At 42.9% G+C, this 19,793-nt stretch overlaps 1 protein-coding gene across 1 annotated transcript in view; it reads left to right on the forward strand.

Moving 5' to 3' along the window:
- NHS (NHS actin remodeling regulator) overlaps nt 1-18,692 on the forward strand; it is a 242,449-nt gene extending 223,757 nt beyond the window's left edge. The window contains exons 4-9 of the mRNA XM_062515135.1: nt 6,415-6,477; nt 8,683-8,875; nt 12,070-12,201; nt 13,440-16,397; nt 16,843-16,969; nt 17,681-18,692. Coding sequence (XP_062371119.1) covers nt 6,415-6,477; nt 8,683-8,875; nt 12,070-12,201; nt 13,440-16,397; nt 16,843-16,969; nt 17,681-18,305 — 4,098 coding nt within the window. The 3' untranslated portion in view covers nt 18,306-18,692. The remainder of the gene's footprint in view (nt 1-6,414; nt 6,478-8,682; nt 8,876-12,069; nt 12,202-13,439; nt 16,398-16,842; nt 16,970-17,680) is intronic.
- The last annotated feature ends 1,101 nt before the right edge of the window (nt 18,693-19,793 follow it).

A 19,793-nucleotide genomic window follows, 5' to 3' on the forward strand; every position in this document is an offset into this window, starting at 1 on the left:
CATCTAGTCATCAATGAATTAAAGATGCTAAATCCACAAGAATTTTTATTCATGGCATAGCAGTATGTTGTGTATTCCACTCTTCTTATGCATTGGGAAGGTGCTAAAGGGAGCAATACTACACAACTCAAGAGCCCCTTTTTGTGTTTCTTTTAAATTAGGAAAGGGATCAACAAGAAGCTGGGGAATTTTTGAAAGTTACAGCATCTGACTTTTCCAAACTGACTATCTAAGTTAAATGCATGTATTAAGATACTCAAATAAGAAACTTGATTTTGAGGAATGTTCAAATTACCACTGTGAAACCTGTGGGAACTACCACTACTGAAAGTTACTGAGATAACAGGTTACTTATATCTGAGTCAAGGTTCTCTATGTGTGCACCTTTTGGCTTCTGCTACCAATTAGGTGGCTATGAGCTCTTCCAAAGGTCTAGAGAAAATCAGTCACAACAGATGAAGATTCACTTCTAATCACAGCTCTCTTTACAGGGAGAAACATGCCAAAGTACTACAAATTCCAAGAAAGAACAAATTAATTCAAGTTCAAAGCAAGTAAAACAAGCATAAATGGGTCTGGAAAGACATTTTGGACTGTTTCATCACAAGATCACTTTGTTGTGGAGAAAGAGTAGAGAAATAGAAATGAAATAGGTTCTTTCATATCTACTCTTATTACAGGAAATTCCCTGATTTGGTTGATGAAATGTCCATTTAGCCCACAGACCAGAAGGGGATCCTTCAGGAATGAGTATAAGAACAGGGCATGGTTTATGCTGTTTATTGTCCCATGATTTATCCTTCCAGTTTCATACTGAAACTGGTTACACAGAGTTCCCGGGCCAGAGATCAAACACAGTAATAGCCACTGAAGAATCTCTCTGCATTGACTGTGAGACTTGTTTAATCCAATTTCTTAGCAAATTTACACCTCCAGCCTCAACAGCATCCTGTGACAATTACTTTAAAAATCTGTATGAAAATGTAGCTTTTGTTTGTTTCAAACTCAATACCTCCTAATTTCATCATATCCCTTCTGGTTCTCAGACTATAAGAAACAGCAAGCGTTGCTTTCTCATTCCCTTTCTCCATACTCATCATGGTTTTGCAGACATGACTTCACTTAACTTTCCTATCCATTCCAGTCATTAATTTTTAAAGCTGAAAAACTGGCATACTTAGTCTCTCTCTACACTAAATAAATATACAACCAAACACATTTAAAAGTATCATTCATTGAAGCATTTTTGCCAATGAAGAAGAAGAAGAAGAAAAAAAACCCAAGCCAAACCAAAAATAATCAGAAGGGAGTATGAGAAAGTTATGGGATTGCTAAAATAAGGAAAATATTTCTTACACATGTTCCCATGACAACCCTGCCTGTAGCACTGCTGAGGCCAGTCACTGAGTGTAAAGATGCTGTGTCACTCCAACTGCATTTCAGACTTCTTTTTAATTTTTTCTTTCTTGGGTTCCCCCAGGCCCAGCCAGCAAGGCTCTGAAATTTCTGTATTCCAGTTCAGAATGTTACGGGACCACATTTTCTCAAGCCCCACGTGGCACAGCTATTATAATAAAACCAATGAGATGGAGCAAGGAATTCAGTATTTGGAAATTTACACTCACAATTGCAAAAATTTCAGTATCAGTTTATTCATAATTATAATCTGAGCAGGAATCTAAGGGACAAGAAGCTGAAAGGTTTTTTCCAGACAGGGCTTTTCTGCCCCTGAGACTCAGCTAGAGCAAATGTGAAGGGAAAATAATGCATTGGGTAGTAATAGTCCATCTCCTTGCCATTTCAAAAACATTCCCTATGGTCTGCTTTAGGATGCTTTGTACAGCAAAAGGAAGGAAGTACAACTGAATATAGTAACTTTCACACAGTTTTGTGCTGAAGCCAGATGAAGCCTCAGTAAGAAAAAACTGAGTTGAGGGACAGGCTCTGCACTTTCTGTGTGCAGAAATCCTGCCTGAAGCTGTTAGAAATAAAACCTACCTGACTTTATTCATCGGACTGAACTTGTATAGCACCATTTGTGCAATGAGCCTAATACCTACTACCCTGTATTGTGAGATGTTTATTTTGTACCTTTGTCTGCTGAAATACCACATGTGGTATGTCTTCTGTCACAAAACATGTCTTAGTTTTGACTCTACATTGTCAAAACACTGGAGCCGTACATTAATCATTAAAGGATTGTCAGTACTTTAGCTGATTGCATTTGTAATGCTCCAAAAGAAAAGAAAACACCCACAAGCAGAGAAAATAAAAGCTTGAGGATAATGAAACATACAAAAATATTAACATTGGGAGCAGGCAGGTGAGCAGGGTTGTGATTTGCAGCAAAAATAGCACTGCCAGAAATATTCCCATTGTTTTCTCTTCAGCACCAGTTGACTGTGTAAGAAAGCTGCTGAAGAGTTATGAATTTCTATAGTTATGAAATTGTAATGAATTATAATTATGAATTCTAATCTACAGTCAACTGTGCTCTGAAAATACTGGAGAGCTGGTAGCCTTTTCTTAGTATTTCTTCTCCTTTCTCTAGACCTTCAGGTTTTTCTATCATGTAAATAAATACCATTTTCCTTAACTCCTGTGAGTTAAGGAAGCATCAGGCTCTCCATTTCACAGGCAGAGAGAAGGATACACAGAGGTTTCAATCAGAGCCCCAGGAGTCAGTACTGTACTCATGTGAAGGTGGGATTGAACACTAGTTCACACTTATTCTACATGTTGCCTTTTCAGTGCATGAATGACTGTTCTTAAATGAGATGTCAGGATGCACTGTACACCTTATTTCTGTGCTTCCATGGGGTGAAAGTAAACTTTATGTATGTTCTGTTTGCTGGAGACAACAGGATATATAAAGCTTGCAGATGCTGAAGCAACATGCTGATGCTCTGCTTGGGTGAATATCACCCACTATATTCATAAGGTTTTCCTGGGAGGGAAATTTCCCACACCTACTGCAATAGAAGCCTGAAGTCAGAATTAATATTGATACCTAATGCTTTTTGTTAGCTGCAGCTTTTAGGCAGCAGGAGTCAGAAATAATCCTCTGGAGAATAGCACTGTGCAGCAGCGTGCAGCAGCCACCAACTGCCCTCACCAAGACTGTGCTAGCCCTGTGCTGCTGGGGGCTGAGACTCTCCCACCTAAATCTCTTGTGGAATAACCCCTTGCCTGCCTGATCAAACACAGCTGAGGGGGAAGGAATCAACTCAGCAATGTCTAAATTCAACAAATACGTTGAGGATAAATGCTCTTTTTGAGGCTTTAGCATTCTGAATCTTTAATTAACTGAGGAAAAATTGCTTTTTTATTCTTGGGGTTATGCTTTTCCTATCATGGTTGCACCATGTTCCATAGGCCCGATGCACTAACTTTGAAATCCCAGAATCTCCTGTAAGGCAATCACTATAGGTAAGGCAGGCTAGGTACATAATATAACACAAATTACGCTTCTTGAACCAGTCTTTCCTATATGTTGAAAATGGTGAACAACAGTCATGTCTCAGAGCTTTGGGGGATGGAAAAGAGAAGAGGGGCAGAAGTGGTATTGTTGTCCTGTTATTGACCCATTCATTTCCTTCACCATATCCCAGCTCTGGGACAATAAATGGGGCAGACTCATAAATTGCCAGGCTGGCAAGTTTGTCAACTTACTGATTTGCTTCTTTGTCACTGTCCTGATGTTATTTTAAGGTTTCAATTCATTAAAATGGTTAATGAAGAATCCTGACAAACATATTTGCTAGTAATACTCTTTCCTAAAATAAGGGTGAGAGTGTTCAGCGGTACTTCATCTCAGCCCAAGTTAAGTGCTGAAGGAAGGTGAGCTGAATTGCTCCTCAGCAGAGCCACTGTCTCTTTCTCTACAGGGGAACCTCTGTTGACTAGTCAGACTTGGACATCTGACTATTTTGTTGTAGCACACAGAAACCAAAGACTTTCACACTGAAGTGACATGGAGCACTGAGAAATCAGGTCACGTGCATATGCAACAAGATTTTTACTGCAAGGCAGTTTCATGAGCACAATGGCACCTCTTCAAGTAAGGTTGATGGGATAGCTCAGGAAGTAAAAATCCTCACATATGTCAGTGACAAATCCCTATTCAAGCAATTATGCACCAGTTTAGTTTCAAAGCAATCTTAGCCATTAAAGAAAAATGCACACAAAGTATTCTGGCTTTGTATTTAACAGAATGATTATCACTCTATCTGTTTGCCAAGCCCACCCACACAAAATAAATTAACTTTGAAAATTGCTTAACTTCAGATTTGCCCATTGGACCAGAACAACCTTGGGTTTATAATAATAATTTCTTGCTTGATTACGTGTTTACTCAGGACATTTAGAGATATTTTGGTTTTTTGGATGAAAGAGAACTTTTGAAAAGCAGCAGCTCCCTCCCTCCCCCTGCATGGAGGAGATGAAATGCTGAGGCTGCTGCTCTGTGCTGGAATGCCTCAGCTGCCCCAACAACAGGCAGCACATGGGAGCAGGCACTAAGTGACTTCAGGACCCCTTGGTGAAGTAGTGGTAGCACCAGCTTTCTCAGGAGCACAACTGAGCAGAAACTGAAATTTTGCTGGTCACCTTCGTTTTTGTCCTATATCCAGTGATAGGCTATCCCTATCTCTAATGATAGGAATTTATCCAGGAAGTTTGTCCTGCCATGCTTATGCAGAGACCTGAGCCTCTGGCACATCAGAGGACGGCTGTAGGTACGTGGAACCAGACAGGAGTTTTCTCAGAGGCACCTGGCAGAGTGGCACATGGGTGAGGTAGGGAAGTGCTACACTGATAGAACAGACAGATGGGTAACTGTATCTTGCTTGTCTTGACTGTAGCCCACACTACTATCTCTGAGAACAAAGCTGAGGTCCTGCTGTTTTTCTCCTGGACAGATTTGCCCCTGAGTGGCTTGTGCATGTAGCTGTGGTTGAAGCTCAGGGCAGGATGTCCCTCCTGTCCTCTTTGTGCACTGGCAATCACAGGCCATGGTATATTGCAAAGATTTTCATATCCTGAACTGTTGTCACCTCAGCAGCATTAGTTCCTCTAATTAGATCCTCAAGCACCTTCCATGAGGAACTGAATTTCAAGCATCCTGGTACCTGCAATCAGTCTGCTTTATCATCCTTGAGTATCTGAGGAGTAATTAGACTGAATGTACTCAGTATCTCCACAGCCTTTGTTGCATGAACAGAGGTGTTGTTTCTGAGATAAGGACTTTTTTGACCTTGGGAGAACTGGTTTTCCAATAGCCTGGGCAGAAACTAAGCTGCTGGAAATGTTCACTGGGAACAGCTCTCTTTTGATTTCCCCTGCTCTGGTCTCCTGTAAGCCTTATGGACAGCTCATCTGGAGGCTTCCCATGGGAACCAAGGAAAACAGAAGATGTATATCTAGGAAGAGATGCAGGATTAGGCCTTTTGAGACTCAGTACAACTTTTTGTCTTGAGAGGAGACCATATAATGCAAAGTCTTTCAAACTGAGGTTTGTTCATCTGTCACAGCCGTGTTGATAATGGTTGATAATAACTGGGAGGAAAAACATTCATAGAATCATTTGGCATTATTAGTCTGCTAACTAATGCATGGAGAGATAATAACCTCTACCAAGAAATACGTGCTAGAGATCTCCAGAGTTGTCAACAGACCTGTTTTCTTTATCTCTTTTTAAAATGTCCTATTTCAAAAGAAGTCAGATGTCCTTCATTCCTTGATTTTGAAAACTGGACGCTGCCACAAACAAACCAGAGTGTCTGACAGAAGAGAATTTTGGAGGTATAAGGATTCAGCAAGACCCAGGACACTGTGGCCATTGCTATTTGTCCTTTCAAGTGTTACAAAAAGTGACAAAAAGCCAATTGGTCATTGTCACCCTGCCACAATGATTGCAAACTTGGAGAAATAGTGATATCATCAGAAACACATAGCAATCAATGTATTTGATTAATCACCATAAGCATCATTATTTATATCCATTTATTTAAAACTAAAGAAAAAAATGAAAAAAAATCCTTATACTATGAAATAATTTACATTTATAATGCAATTGGATATCTTGCACTGCTTCAGCTTTAGGCAGAACACAGTTTGAGTTACCAAATCAATACAAGGCATTCTTGGGACAGTTTAGGCATGTCTGTACAAGGAGGCTGAAACAAGTTCACTGCAGTTTTGTCTAATCCAAGTAAGCAAAACCAACACAGACTTCACAGGGATCCAAATCAATCTGTTGTGGGGAACAAACACATCAACAGGAAACAGGGTGAAAATCTCTTGTTTGTTTTGGCTCTGATGCTAATTTATCCAGACAAAAATTATGTGCTTTTGTAAGAATTGTTTTGTGTATGTTTTTAATTTTAATTTTTTTTCCACATTTCACATTTATAGTTTAACAGCACCCGTTCGCCCTCCCCAATTGAGTGTTGCCACATGGCCCCCTGGAGTAGAAAGGTACTGGAAAAACAAGCAATCCTCAATTAACAGCCCTGTCTCACTCTTCTCCCTTCCAGATCCTAACCCTTCCTCTTGCTTGCTTTTCACTTGCTAACTTTACTGTGCTAAAGAAGCCATTTCTGTTTTTCTTATGTCAGTAAGACACAAAAATAACTTTTTTTCCCCCCTTCTTTCATTCTTCATACCTTGGGTGGGTTTCAGGAGCTCAAGGCCACAAAGCTGCCTCTCTCTATCACCTCCTTTAAAAGGCCTGAACTCAGACAGACTCAATAGCAGTAGCAATTGTATTTAATTCTCTTGCCATGTTTTTCATCTGCCCGTCTTTTTTTTCCGAAACGGTAAGAAATGGTTTGGACAATTTGGACACACTGACAGCAGGTATTTATTATCTGGCCGTTTGGTGATGCCACTGTTTGGAGAGCAGGAGCTCTGGCAGCCAGGGTCACTTTTCCCGCTTTGTCCAACACTTCTTTGTCATCCAGGGAAGGATAAATTTGGCAACAAATGCAGTGTGTGTGTGTGTGTGTGTGTGTGTGTGTGTGTGTGTGTCTGTGTGTGCGTGTGTGTGTGTGTGTGTCCCCACGTGCCTGTGTGTGTGTGCAAGGGTGGGTTTTTTTGCATGCATGCATCAAACTTAGGGCGGGGGTTGGGGGGGAGTTACCTAGGAAACAAAGTCTTTTGTGCTTGAAGTTTATATGAGCTATTCACGTCTGCCGGGAATCAGCACAAAAGCTGCAGGCAGAAAGAAGGCTGCAATGTTTGACTGAAATCCTACGTGGGAAAAGAGGGGTTTCTGCGGGCGGGAGAAGAGGAAACGTGTGTTGTCTTGGGTCTGGGGGTGCTGCAGGAGGTGACACTGACAAGGTAAGTAAGTGCCCTCCAACAGTTTAAATAGTAGCTGCAGAGTTAAGATCTTTAATGCTTTTGGAGCCAGGACGTAAACGCTGTTTGGCAAGCCTGAGATGGTTAATTCCCCCAGGATTTGTGAGGAGCCTGGGCGGAGGAATGGCAGAAGTACAATGGCAGACAGGGCATGATCCTGCCGTGTTCAACACCCACCTGCTCAATGCTCTGCCATGGCAATGTAGAGCAACATTTTATCTTTGCTCTGTGTGCTACCTAAACTAAAACTGGCAAATAAAGTGTAAACAGCAGGCATGGAGGAGGAAGGCTGGTAGTTAAGCAGCTGGGAATTAAAGACTGAAGAGAAAGCCAGTTCGGAAAGAGACTGCACTTCTTTTTTAAAAAATGAGAGGCAGACAGATGTCCTGAGCTGGTCAAACAGTTGTCACAGCTTACAGAAGAATGTATTAATAGAAGAAGGGAGGGAAATTAGGCAGAAGAAGGTAAAGGTAAGTGTTTCTCCCCTCTGTCCCTTCCAAACAAAACAGAAACATTTTTTTTGCAAACAAAGAGACCCCCTCAAACCCAAGCTGGCAGCCAGGACCACATGAAGACGCACTTGCTTTATTTCTCTTTGCAAGCCAGGGTATTGGGGGATTTGGGTTTCTTCCAAAAGAAAACAAACTGTCTGTGTTTCTTCCATGCTGTTTACTTTTCTCTCTGTTTCTTCATCTTTAACATCTAGTACTTCTTGTAGTATGCTATAAAAATATGCATGGTTTGTAAACAATCTTTTGAATGTCTTTTGGTGGTGGCTACTGTTTTCTTTGGTTGTTATCCCCCTGTCCCAGCACTGTCAACACCTGCCACTTCCCACCACACAGCTGTTGGGTGGCTGTACTATGGTCTGCTCTTGATCTGCGTTTGTACAAATGAAATGCAAATGGTTATTCTGAAATATGGAGTAGTCTTCTTTCAAGCTTTGGACCTTCTGACGCTTGAATGAATGGTTATATGAGGCCAGTTGCAGTTGCTAATGAGAACCCACATGTCTAATGCTTGTGGTAACTGAGGACACACTTGCCATGGCTACACACAAATGCAGGATGTGCCCCTTCTGTCAGGGGAGATGGCCTATAAATGTCACTGTAAATGTGTTGAGTTTCAGTATGCCAAGGTGTTTTTCTCCTATTAGCAGGATGTTAAGTTTCCATTGGAGAATGGCTGGTGCTGTGTGACTTACAATGATTCCTTCCTGCATCCCTGTAACTGGTTTCTGATTTGTATGTTTGCTTTGTTTCAAAATTAGTCTTGTGTGCCTGAATGGGAGACACTGATTTTGAATGTATTCATTTGCAGTCCCATCCACCAGAGGACGAAGATACAGATGTCATGTTAGGGCAGAGGCCGAAAAATCCAATACATAATATCCCTTCTACACTGGATAAACAAACCAATTGGAGTAAAGCACTACCTCTCCCAACTCCAGAGGAGAAAATGAAACAAGATGCCCAAGTGATTTCTTCTTGCATTATCCCCATCAATGTCACTGGTACAAATCTCTTCTATTTCTTTTTGTATTTATTGCATTGTTCAAGGAAGGTCAAGTACTTATTTTGTTTAATTTATTTGAAGTCATGGGATTGTGCAGTCTGGGGGCAAATACCCTAGCTGGAAGATTTAGTTTCTGAAAGACAGTGGGCTAAATTCATCCCTTATGCGTGACTGCTGGAGTTGCTGAAGCCGCATCTAGGATTAATATGGCCCATAATTTCAGAGTCATGTTACATGGTGTAACATAACCCTTGTTCCCTGTATAAACAATGTAGTTTTGTTGTGTATATAACCTACAATCTGTATTAACAAAGACCTCAGATAACTTTTTGAATGTAGCTGAATGAAATAATGTAGAAAACCGCCAAAATTAATCATATGATTATCATGTGTAGCAGGAGATGATAAACTAGAGAATGTAGGCTACTATTTGCAGTGCTTTAAACATGCAAGGCATGAATGTGTAGCATACAAATCATCACTCTGAGATCTGTTTACATGCAGCTATGCTGAAGGTATAGTAATGGCATTTTCTTTTATTTCTATAACATTTGGATATATTTGACTAGATTTATTTGAAGGAGAACTTGTTTATAGAAACAGCAGGTATATCACTTACTAAATGTGATAGATTACTTATTTCCAGAATCAAAATCAGGCTGTTTTTCTCTTTCTCCTTTTCTCTTTCTTTCCTTCCAGAGGGCTATGGTAAAGATAAAGTTGATCTGAGTTTTCCTCAATAATATTTTCAAGTACCAAGTTTTGATTAACTTAAGAGCATAAAGTGGGCTAACTTTCACAGTTATAGACTTCAATGTAAACAATCAGGAAAAAAGCAGGGGGCTTTCAGTTAACCTTCATTCTCCAGAGAAAATATTTTTATTTAATTCTGTTTTCCCAGTAACTGGGTGGTGGGAGTAAGGTCACAGTCCCTCACTTCCCATTGTTCTCCCCAATGTTTATTAGTGGAGCACAAACCTTCCTGCAAGACAGGCTGTAGGATTCACCACAGTGCTGGAGAGAGTTGTATGCCTACAGTCCAGCTTCAGCTCACAAACAAGGCTTTTGGGCTGATAGCATCACGGTGACAAGTCCCCATCTGCTCCACCATCAGCTGCATGAATCCTCCCAGTGACGGCAACACAGTCCCAGTTCTGTCCTGGCAGAGGAGGTGATGCCGCACAGTGCCACCAGCTCTTCCTCCCTGTGGAGGTGGCAGCCATGAGTGGGTGTCCCTTTCTCCATGACAGCGCTCTGGCCACAGGAGAACAGGCAGCTGGTGGCAGAACTGCCTGCATACACCCTGCTGGGCTGCAGGTTGGGAGCCAGCTGGTCAAGGTTGTGGGTTGGGCACTGTCCCTGGAAATCCCCACAGAAATTCACAGATAATGTGGCATACTTCCACAAGGTAAACCTAGTGATAAAATGATGCTCCTTCTAGTTTCAATAAAGGACCCTAACCAGTGCAGGTTTTCTGACAGAGCTATTGTCACCTAGTGTAGCCAGAGGACAGTTAGGTCTGGGACCAATGTTAACTTTTCCAGTAATAGCCATTTTTGCCTAGACTCCACCTGCCATACATTGGAACCAATTTTCCACTGATCAGTTTTACAGATCAAGAATGGTATGTAATCTTCTGGATGTTTATGTGTATCATTCTCATTAGCACTAATGGGAATAATTTGTATGCATCACGGGGAAGAAATACCCTCTTCCACTTCCCTCTCGGAGATGACCCCCGTGCATCTGGCACACAGAGCATGTTCAGCTAACTCACAGTTGCTGGAAAACCAGCAATGATGCTGATTGATTTTTGTTTCAAAGAGTTTGCTTTTAGTTCTCTGTTTTTGTTTTTTAAGCTTCTCCCAACCCTGAGAAATGTTCACTTTTTTGAAAATGATTGTTGTTGGAGTTTATGGCACTTTTGTTCTATATTAAAGAAAGTTCTTCCTCTGCTTATTCCAGGGGCATTGGTGGTTACAGGACATCTGTCTGAAGCCTCTATTTCACTGTAGTAGATTTCAAGAAGAACTTTTACAAGAAAGTTACTTTTTAATGTTTTACATTGTTATGTAATGTAATATGTATGTGTATGTCTGTGTATAATTATGTTTTCTATAATTATACGCTATTAAAATAGAGCTTCTTATCAGGATTTTTTTTTCCTTTTGTTTGCTTTAGTTTGTTCGTTTTTCTTAAGATTACAAACCACTGTACCAGCAATCCTTATGTTAGTGTTTTTATGGACCTGGCACATTTTTTCCAACCTGTCCCATGTCAACTTTAGAGAGCATGAGTGAATGTACTGTTGTGCAAAAAGCCAGCACAGACGGGCACTGGCCTTATGGTCAACCTCCTTTTAACTTTTTGACTACACAGGGTAAAATCAAACTGAAAGACACTTCCCTTTGCTAATGGCATGGAAACATAAAGAAAATAATGAATTCTCACCTATTCTGTATGAAGGTGGTCATAAGCAAATGTACTCAAGAACCTGCGCTTCTAAATCTAAACTGAGGGTCTTGATTGTGCAACCTGAGCAGACTCCCACCATGTACTGTGCACAAGGGAAAATCAGGCCACTTCCTGATGTGTGCAAGTAAACAGTAGCTCCCTGTTAATGTCACTCTTAGTCATGTGTCATTGTCACAGAGGATGGTCTCTAAACTTGCATGGTGACTTGGCCCCATTTTAGCTGTCTCCTTCCTTTCTGAAATGTTAGCTCCCTTGGCATATTGGTCTCCTAAGAAGCACCCAACTACTGAAATATGGCATTATAACCTTAAAATGTTTTCTTACGCTTAGTTGCTTAAAATAAGTCAGGCTACAGCTGAACAGATAATGCTTTTCAGACAAGTTACTGTCACTGTCCCTATGACAGATGGATAAATAGCTCTAAGAAAGATGCCCTACTACCAAGAGTTCTCTGTTGCCTTCCTGATTTTCTTTCCTTTTTCTGTTCTTTTTCTTTTATGCCTTCTGTTATTTTTGGCAGACCAGGCTGCTGAGGGGGAGCTGGAATTAGATATAAAACTGTCATATACTGTGATATAATTTATTTAAGAGCTACATAAGGGCTCCCTTATGTTTATTCACAGGCTTAATCCAAGCTCACATACCTCCACTGTGTTCCAGCCATGAAAAATTGTTTACTATTTCTAAAGGCTAATGAGACCTATTTATGGGTTGCAGGAGTTGGTTTTGACAGAGAGGCTAGTATACGCTGCTCTCTTGTTCATTCACAATCTGTACTACAGCGGAGACGAAAGTTGAGGAGGAGGAAAACCATCTCTGGCATCCCCAGAAGAGTGCAACAAGAAATAGGTGTAGTATAAATACAAATCTTCCATAGATAGCTTTCTAACCAACTTAAATTGCAGGGATATGAGCTGGTAGTTAGCCTTCCAAAGAAACAAAACCTTTAAAGTGTAAATGCTTGTGGAGTTCAGGAATGACATGTTTTGTTCTTTTGATTTACTACAGTAAGAAAAGCTATATTACTCCATATGGCCTGGAAGGACTGGGGGCCTTACTGAGTAATATAGATGTACGTGTTCAACTCTTATTGTGTAAATGTTAATCAGTTATATTTTTATTTTTCATTTTATTTCTGTTATGAACCCATAGTTATGTGCATAAAAAGTAACTAGATTAAGTGAAAGTTTTTTCTTGCATCAGGGGAGTTTAAGGTAAAGAACTGACAGATGTTACTCCACAAAGTGATGATGAGTTGTCACAACAGCTGGATAACTTGGATGAGTGACTGACTATCCACCATAGATACAGCTGCTGGTACCCTAGGGGGGTTTTCTAAACATTCCTTTTATTTATCACACTCCTCAATTCCTTGCTATTATTCGATATCATCAAGAATATTTGCCTTAAATCTACCAAATTACCTCACTTTTTATCCAGGTAAATTAGGAGCAACTCTGCTGGGGGCAAATTCAGTGTGAAATTCTTATTAGCGCAAAACAAAACTAATAGAATTGTTATTTCTTAATGTTCATCTGGACCTGAAGATGGTTCTGGTGTTTCGGTTGGTTGCCATGAAACTTAATTTGAAGCAGAAGAAATGTGTTTATCATAGGGCATAGGCAATCAGAGAAGCTATGAAAAAAAAGATCCTTTTATCTTGCAAATATTCTTGATAGTAAAGAAGCAGATAATGGAAATTCTGAACAGACACGTAGGCGAAACAGAATTATTTTCAGAAGCTTATGGAGTGTTTTGTCCAGCAGCCACTTCTGAAAATTTTAAGTAGCTGAAATACAGTCATAAGAACTGAAGACTTAGTATTTGTCTTAATATTTAGCACAGCAAGCTCAGCTCCACATTAAGAGCGCATTGCAGAAATCATGTTGCAGGACTAGAATTTCCCTACCTCACCGGCAGGAGGTCTGCCTTATAAATTCTTTATACAAAACTTAAATTGCATCCAATGCTCAGAAAGATTAAAAAGTAAATACAGCAGATAATGCTTCTTGGGTTGCTCTGTGGGTTGTCTCATGCCAGGAAATGTGGAGCTCTCTCCCACTCACCCAACTTTCCATGTGTCCTAGATTCAGACGAGTCACCAGTGGCAAGAGAGCGCAATGTGATTGTGCACACAAACCCAGAATTCCCTGGCTCCAGCAACAGGAGGTTGGGGACCCGGGACTCAGAGTGCCAGACGGAAGAAATTCTGATAGCTGCTCCTTCCCGGCGACGGATCCGTGCGCAGCGGGGGCAGAGTGTTGTCGCCTCCCTCTCCCACTCCACTGGCAATATCTTGGTGCTGGCGGACAACGGAGATGCGGTCTTTGCTGCTGCCGTGAGCAACCGCATCCGCTCGCGGAGCCTTCCTCGCGAGGGCGCCCGGGCCAGTGAGGGCCATCAGGATGCCACCACCAAGAGTGCAGGGTACGAAGTGGAGCATTTCCTGGCTGGTCAGGAGAGGATCCCAAAAAAGGGGAAGGAGATCTTGAGCAAGCAGGGTTCACAGGAGTGCCAGCCCATTGGTTTAACTTGTCCTCAGCACCTGCACAGCCCCGAACACAGCATAAGCGAGAGGGGGAGATCGCGGCTGTCAAGGATGGTCGATTCAGGCAGCTGTGAAATTTCATCCAACTCAGACACCTTCGGGAGCCCAATTCATTCTATCTCCACAGCAGGAGTACTGCTCAGCAGCCACATGGACCAGAAAGATGACCACCAGTCCTCCAGTGGCAACTGGAGTGGGAGCAGCTCCACATGTCCCTCCCAGACATCTGAAACCATTCCTCCTGCTGCCTCTCCTCCACTAACAGGCTCTTCACACTGTGACTCTGAGCTGTCACTCAATACTGCTCCCAATGCCAATGAGGACTCCAGTGTCTTCATCACAGAGCAGTTTGGTGACCACACAGACAAGGTCAGGGGCCACAGGGCGAGCTCCTTCACGTCCACTGTGGCGGATTTACTGGATGACCCCAACAACAGCAACACAAGCGACAGTGAGTGGAACTACCTGCACCATCACCATGATGCCTCCTGTCGCCAGGATTTCAGCCCTGAGCGCTTGAAGGCAGACAGCCTGGGATGTCCCAGCTTTACCAGCATGGCCACCTATGACAGCTTCCTCGAAAAGACCCCCTCTGACAAAGCAGACACTAGCTCACACTTTTCTGTGGATACTGAAGGATATTATACCTCCATGCACTTTGATTGCGGTCTGAAGGGTAATAAAAGCTATATTTGCAACTATGCAGCCCCAGGCTCAGAGAGTGGCCAGACTGGGAGCATATCTTCCAGCCTAGCTGACTGTGCCTGGCAAGAGTGTGTGAGCCACAGGAGGCAGGCACGGCAGTGCATCTCACTGAAGAAACCAAAGGCAAAGCCAGCCCCACCAAAACGCAGCTCGTCTTTGAGGAAATCAGAGGGCAGCACCGACCTTTCTGACAAGAAAGAACCAAAGATCGGTAGTGGGCAGCATATCTCTCACACTGCCAGGGAGATGAAGCTGCCCCTTGAGTTTTCAAACACACCTTCCCGAGTGGAAGGCCCCAGCCTGCCAGCCAAGCAGGAGCTTCCCTGGCCAAACCAGGATGATGGTGGGTTAAAGGACACTCCATTTGACACCACCAATATCCCCTCCTTTAAAGATGAAGGTGCTGAACAACCTCACTATGCAGACCTTTGGCTTCTGAACGACTTGAAATCTAGTGATCCATATAGGTCCTTGTCCAATTCAAGCACTGCTACGGGTACTACAGTCATAGAGTGCATCAAGTCACCAGAGAGCTCTGAATCCCAGACATCTCAGTCTGGGTCACGAGCTACAACCCCATCCCTCCCCTCTGTTGATAATGAGTTTAAACTGGCCTCCCCGGAGAAGTTGGCAGGGTTAGCCTCACCCTCCAGTGGGTACTCCAGCCAGTCAGAGACGCCCACCTCTTCTTTTCCAACAGCTTTCTTTTCAGGACCGTTGTCTCCAGGGGGGAGCAAGAGGAAGCCAAAAGTTCCAGAGAGGAAGTCATCACTGCAGCAGCCACTCTCAAAAGATGGCACCTCCTCAGTGAGCAAAGACCTCGAACTTCCGATTATACCTCCTACTCACCTTGACCTAAGTGCTCTTCACAATGTCTTGAGCAAGCCCTTCGCTCACAGGCACCAGCTGCATACCTTTAGCCACAGCAAGCAGAGCGCGGTCGGGGAAGCCCTACAGCCCAGCCCTTCCTCTGCCCTTGCCATCACACCCTCTGTTCTCAAGTCTGTCCACCTCCGGGCAGTCAACAAGCCTGAAGGAGTGAAACATAAAGGCAGTACCCCAGACCTGCTCTGCATACAGGAGACCACCCTGATGGCAACTGAGGTCTCTCCAGGCAAAATGAGGCCACTCTTAGCTAAGAAGCCAGTATCACGCCAGTACTCTACAGATGAGGCCATAATGCTGTACATTGACACTTCCCCAGCAGAAGCAGGCCCTGGAAAGCCACCTTTAGAGAAAAGCTCCTCTTTTGGCGGGCAGAACAGCTGTGAGAGAGAAGCTGTAACTTCAGCAAGCTCGGGTCTGGTTGAAATCAAACCTGGGAAGGACCAAACACACCTGGCTGCTGAACACTTACCAGAAATCTCTTTGAATCAGACAAGTGCTGTCCCTGTGGATGGCTTTCAGAAGGGCTCAGCTGTCCCCACAGGTGATGATGAAACAAAGAAACCTATCCAGGGAGCAGAAGCAGTGCACGATCTTCAGCAAGTGCAGGCTCAGCAAGAGCTCTCCGCAGGCAGCGAAGGGAAGGAGGAAGCTGGGCCTGTGGCTGAAAGCTCAGCTCAGGCTGAGGGACCTACCATCACCTACCAGTTAATGCACCAACCCGATGTTAGCCACCATGTGCCTGGGAATATCAGCTACGAAGCAGAGATGGCAGCAGTGGATTCACTCAACGAAGAGGGTTGCAAGCAGGAAAATTCTATCACATCAGGTATCCCAACCAAAAGTGCCTCTGATGACAGCAGGGCAGACGAGACAGTGGGCAGCACAGACGAGCCTTCGCTGAAAGGTCAGTTGGGAATTCTTTGTGTCATACCAAATCAAGTGGCACATCAGCTTGCCTCTGTGGGTTTAAGCATAGACCCCCCTCATGTCTGTTAGCTGTCCGGCCAGCCAGCCAGCCCAAAGCTACTTACACTTTTCCAAAGTATTCAGACGTATTTCTGATATTTATTCCTCCCTTGTGCTGCATTTTAGCTGAAAAGAGAAAAGGGAGGAGCATTGGCCCTGGGTACAGAAGACTATCACAGCAATTATGTAAATGGGAGATCCTGTGTTCAGTGCTCCTTTAATGGGCTCCAATATGGAACAGACACAACTTTTAGATTAGAGGGTAAAGGCTGTATAGTGGTATTGCCCACTCGGTTGTGAGCAGAGCTGGTGCCTCCAACTGGCAGTGTTGTTGCAAAGTGCAGTGGAGTCTGACTCATAACGTGGCTTCTCTCCTTTTTAAGAGTCTTCTCCAAGTGATGAGTCCATCATGTCTCCACTGAGCGAGGAGTCACAGGCTGACACTGAGGATGTCTTTGTGTCTCCAAACAAACCCCGCACTACTGAGGATCTGTTTGCAGTCATTCACAGGTGACCTAGCCTTGTGGCAATGGAAAATGGTAACATGCATCGCTGCACAGTTGTCCACTAACAATAGCTGCAGGATGATTATTCTATATTTAAGTCTTGTCCTCAAACTACATTCTTTAGTTAACTCATCTTAATTTTCTAAAAGGCAGCTTTAAAACCTGCTTTATTATGCCCTGGAGTGCAGTCTGAGTATCTTCGTGGCGTGTGTGGGATGCTTTACAGATAAAAACATCAGGCTACTCTCTAACCAACATATATGTCTTCAAAGAAGACTACCTGCAGTGGTTCCTGTCTTCTGCCTACCAGTCCACCAGCTCCATTCTGGTGAATGAGTTGTTGCAGGGAGAAGGACATGCGAAGGCATCTCTTCAATTTTAGAGTATTTTGTAGTCAGCTGAGATTTGAGAACAACTGAAATTGAAGTTTTCTGATACTGAATAGATTATGCTGCTTCTTATTATTACCCAAGTTTCTGTATGCATTGTTGTCTTTACAAAGAGCTGGTTGTGCATACATTGTCTTGGAAGGGCTGGGTAATGTTGAGAGGGACCCTGCAGCTCAGTGCCATTAGTCACTTATAGCCTCCAATATTTTACGGAGGGGTTAAGAGAACTTTGGCTAATATGAAAGTATCTTTAAGACTCCAGAGCACTGCTAGGCATTATACTACAAAAATAATCTATGAAAGAGTTTTTCTTTGTGTTTTTACAGATCAAAAAGGAAAGTTCTTGGGAGAAAGGATTCTGGAGACCTTTCTGTAAGAAACAGATTGAGAGCTTCATCTGGGACCAGCAGCCAACCTACCACCAGCAGCACACTGCCCACCAGCAGCATGCCACCAGCCAGCAACGTGGGCACTCCCATTAGTAGTCAGAGGTCCCCTGGACTCATATACAGGAATGCCAAAAAGTCCAACACATCCAATGAGGAGTTTAAGCTACTGCTCCTTAAAAAAGGCAGCCGATCTGATTCCAGCTACAGGATGTCTGCCACAGAAATTCTGAAAAGTCCTATTTTGCCAAAGTCTCCTGGAGAGCTAACGGCGGACACCCTTCAAAGCACGGAGGAGTCTCCTCCCACAACGAGCCCTGATGCATTATCGCCGCTCTCGCCCTGCTCCCCCAGGGTCAACACGGAAGGATTCTCCTCCAAGAACTTTCCCATGTCAGCATCCTCGCGGGTGGGGCGGTCGCGGGCACCGCCGGCAGCCAGCAGCAGCCGGTACAGCGTGCGCTGCAGGCTGTACAACACCCCCATGCAGGCCATCTCCGAGGGGGAGACCGAGAACTCGGATGGCAGCCCCCATGATGATCGGTCTTCTCAAAGCTCTACATAGGCTATGTGGGTGCCAGGGCCAGGCTGTCTGTACCACTCGAGCTCTTAAGGATGTCAACATAAGAGGCCAATACTGTAGCAATCAAAAAAAAAAAAAGAAACAGGAAAAAAAGAAGAAAAAGAGAACAATCACAGGGCAATATCAATGCTTAGATGTGTTTGAGTTTGGAAGATGCTGGGAAAACAAGAGGACTACAGCTGTAGCTATTTATTACATTACATTTTCTAAAAGGATGAAGATATGCTATGTCTGTTCTGTTTTCTTTTGGCTTCATTTGGTTTATCCCACCCTCATTTCCATTGTCACTGTAGATTTCAAGGCCATTCACTTTCCATAGAGTTAAAGGTGACTTTGGGTGGGTTTTTTTCCATGAAGCTGCCCATATAGAAACAAATCCCTCACTGTAGTGCTTCCTAGGGAGAAAACAAAACGAAACAAAAAAAAACAACAAAAAAAATGCTCTTGAAAATTGGTATTTTTCTACACTAAAATGAGCTGAAACAAACTTTAGAAGAAATTAACAAGACATGTAAATATCATATTTTTGATAAAAATTTGTAAATAGAATTATCAAAAAGTGGATGTGGCAAACAATTTACTGCATAACAATTTTGTTTATAGAAGACAAACAAATTCAATTGTAATAACTGTATTCTGTGAATACCATTTTCATATCAAACATAAAACATGGCCACCAATAACCACTTTTGGAGTGACAGGCCTGAAGGATGACATTGAGCAGTGGAAAGCAGGAATTTTCCACCTTAGTTAAGGAAATGGAAAGGCTGACTGTGAGGGGAATTAATGAAACCATTTGTCTTTCTAAGGCAGCTTCAAAGAAGCTAACTGGAAAGCACAGCTGGGAGGGTTTCCATGAGGATCCATGGGGAAGATGACTGTGTTTCTGACAGAACAAAGCTGGGTCTGATGCAAAGCCCCAAAGAGTCCACCCCACAGCCTCCCCTGGGCCTTTATTCTTGCAGGGATTGCTTCGGAGAGCATAAATGTGAGAGGAAACAGTACTTAACTTCCATATTCCTATTAGGCTATTGAGATACATAACACAGTCATAACCTGGTAACTATAATCTTTAAACATGATTAGTTTCTGGTTTGTAAAGGAAACAAATAAATTGCAAGCATGCAAGAAGCGCTTTCGATTTATCAGTAAATATCTGCAATGAGTTTTCAGTGAAGCTTTCTCTTTGTGCTGATGAGGTTCATGCTACCTAAATATTTTCAAAAATGACACTGTGAAAACGTAGCTGGGAAATAGGTAGGTGTATGCATTATTTATATTCTTTGCTGAGCTGGAAAGGGGAAAGCTCCAGTTCATTGTGCCAGCCACGTACAGTAGGGATCTTGTCTGGATTTACCAGAAACACAGAACAGGGTGAGGGACTGGGGTGGGGTGGGAAAGGAGACAAATCAAAGTAGCTGCTTTGATACAAATGAAGGCAGGGAGAAAAAAGCTGAATTACTTGAAGTT

Source organism: Cinclus cinclus, chromosome 2, assembly GCF_963662255.1.
Source record: "Cinclus cinclus chromosome 2, bCinCin1.1, whole genome shotgun sequence".
In the NCBI taxonomy this organism is placed as follows: Eukaryota; Metazoa; Chordata; class Aves; order Passeriformes; family Cinclidae; genus Cinclus; species Cinclus cinclus.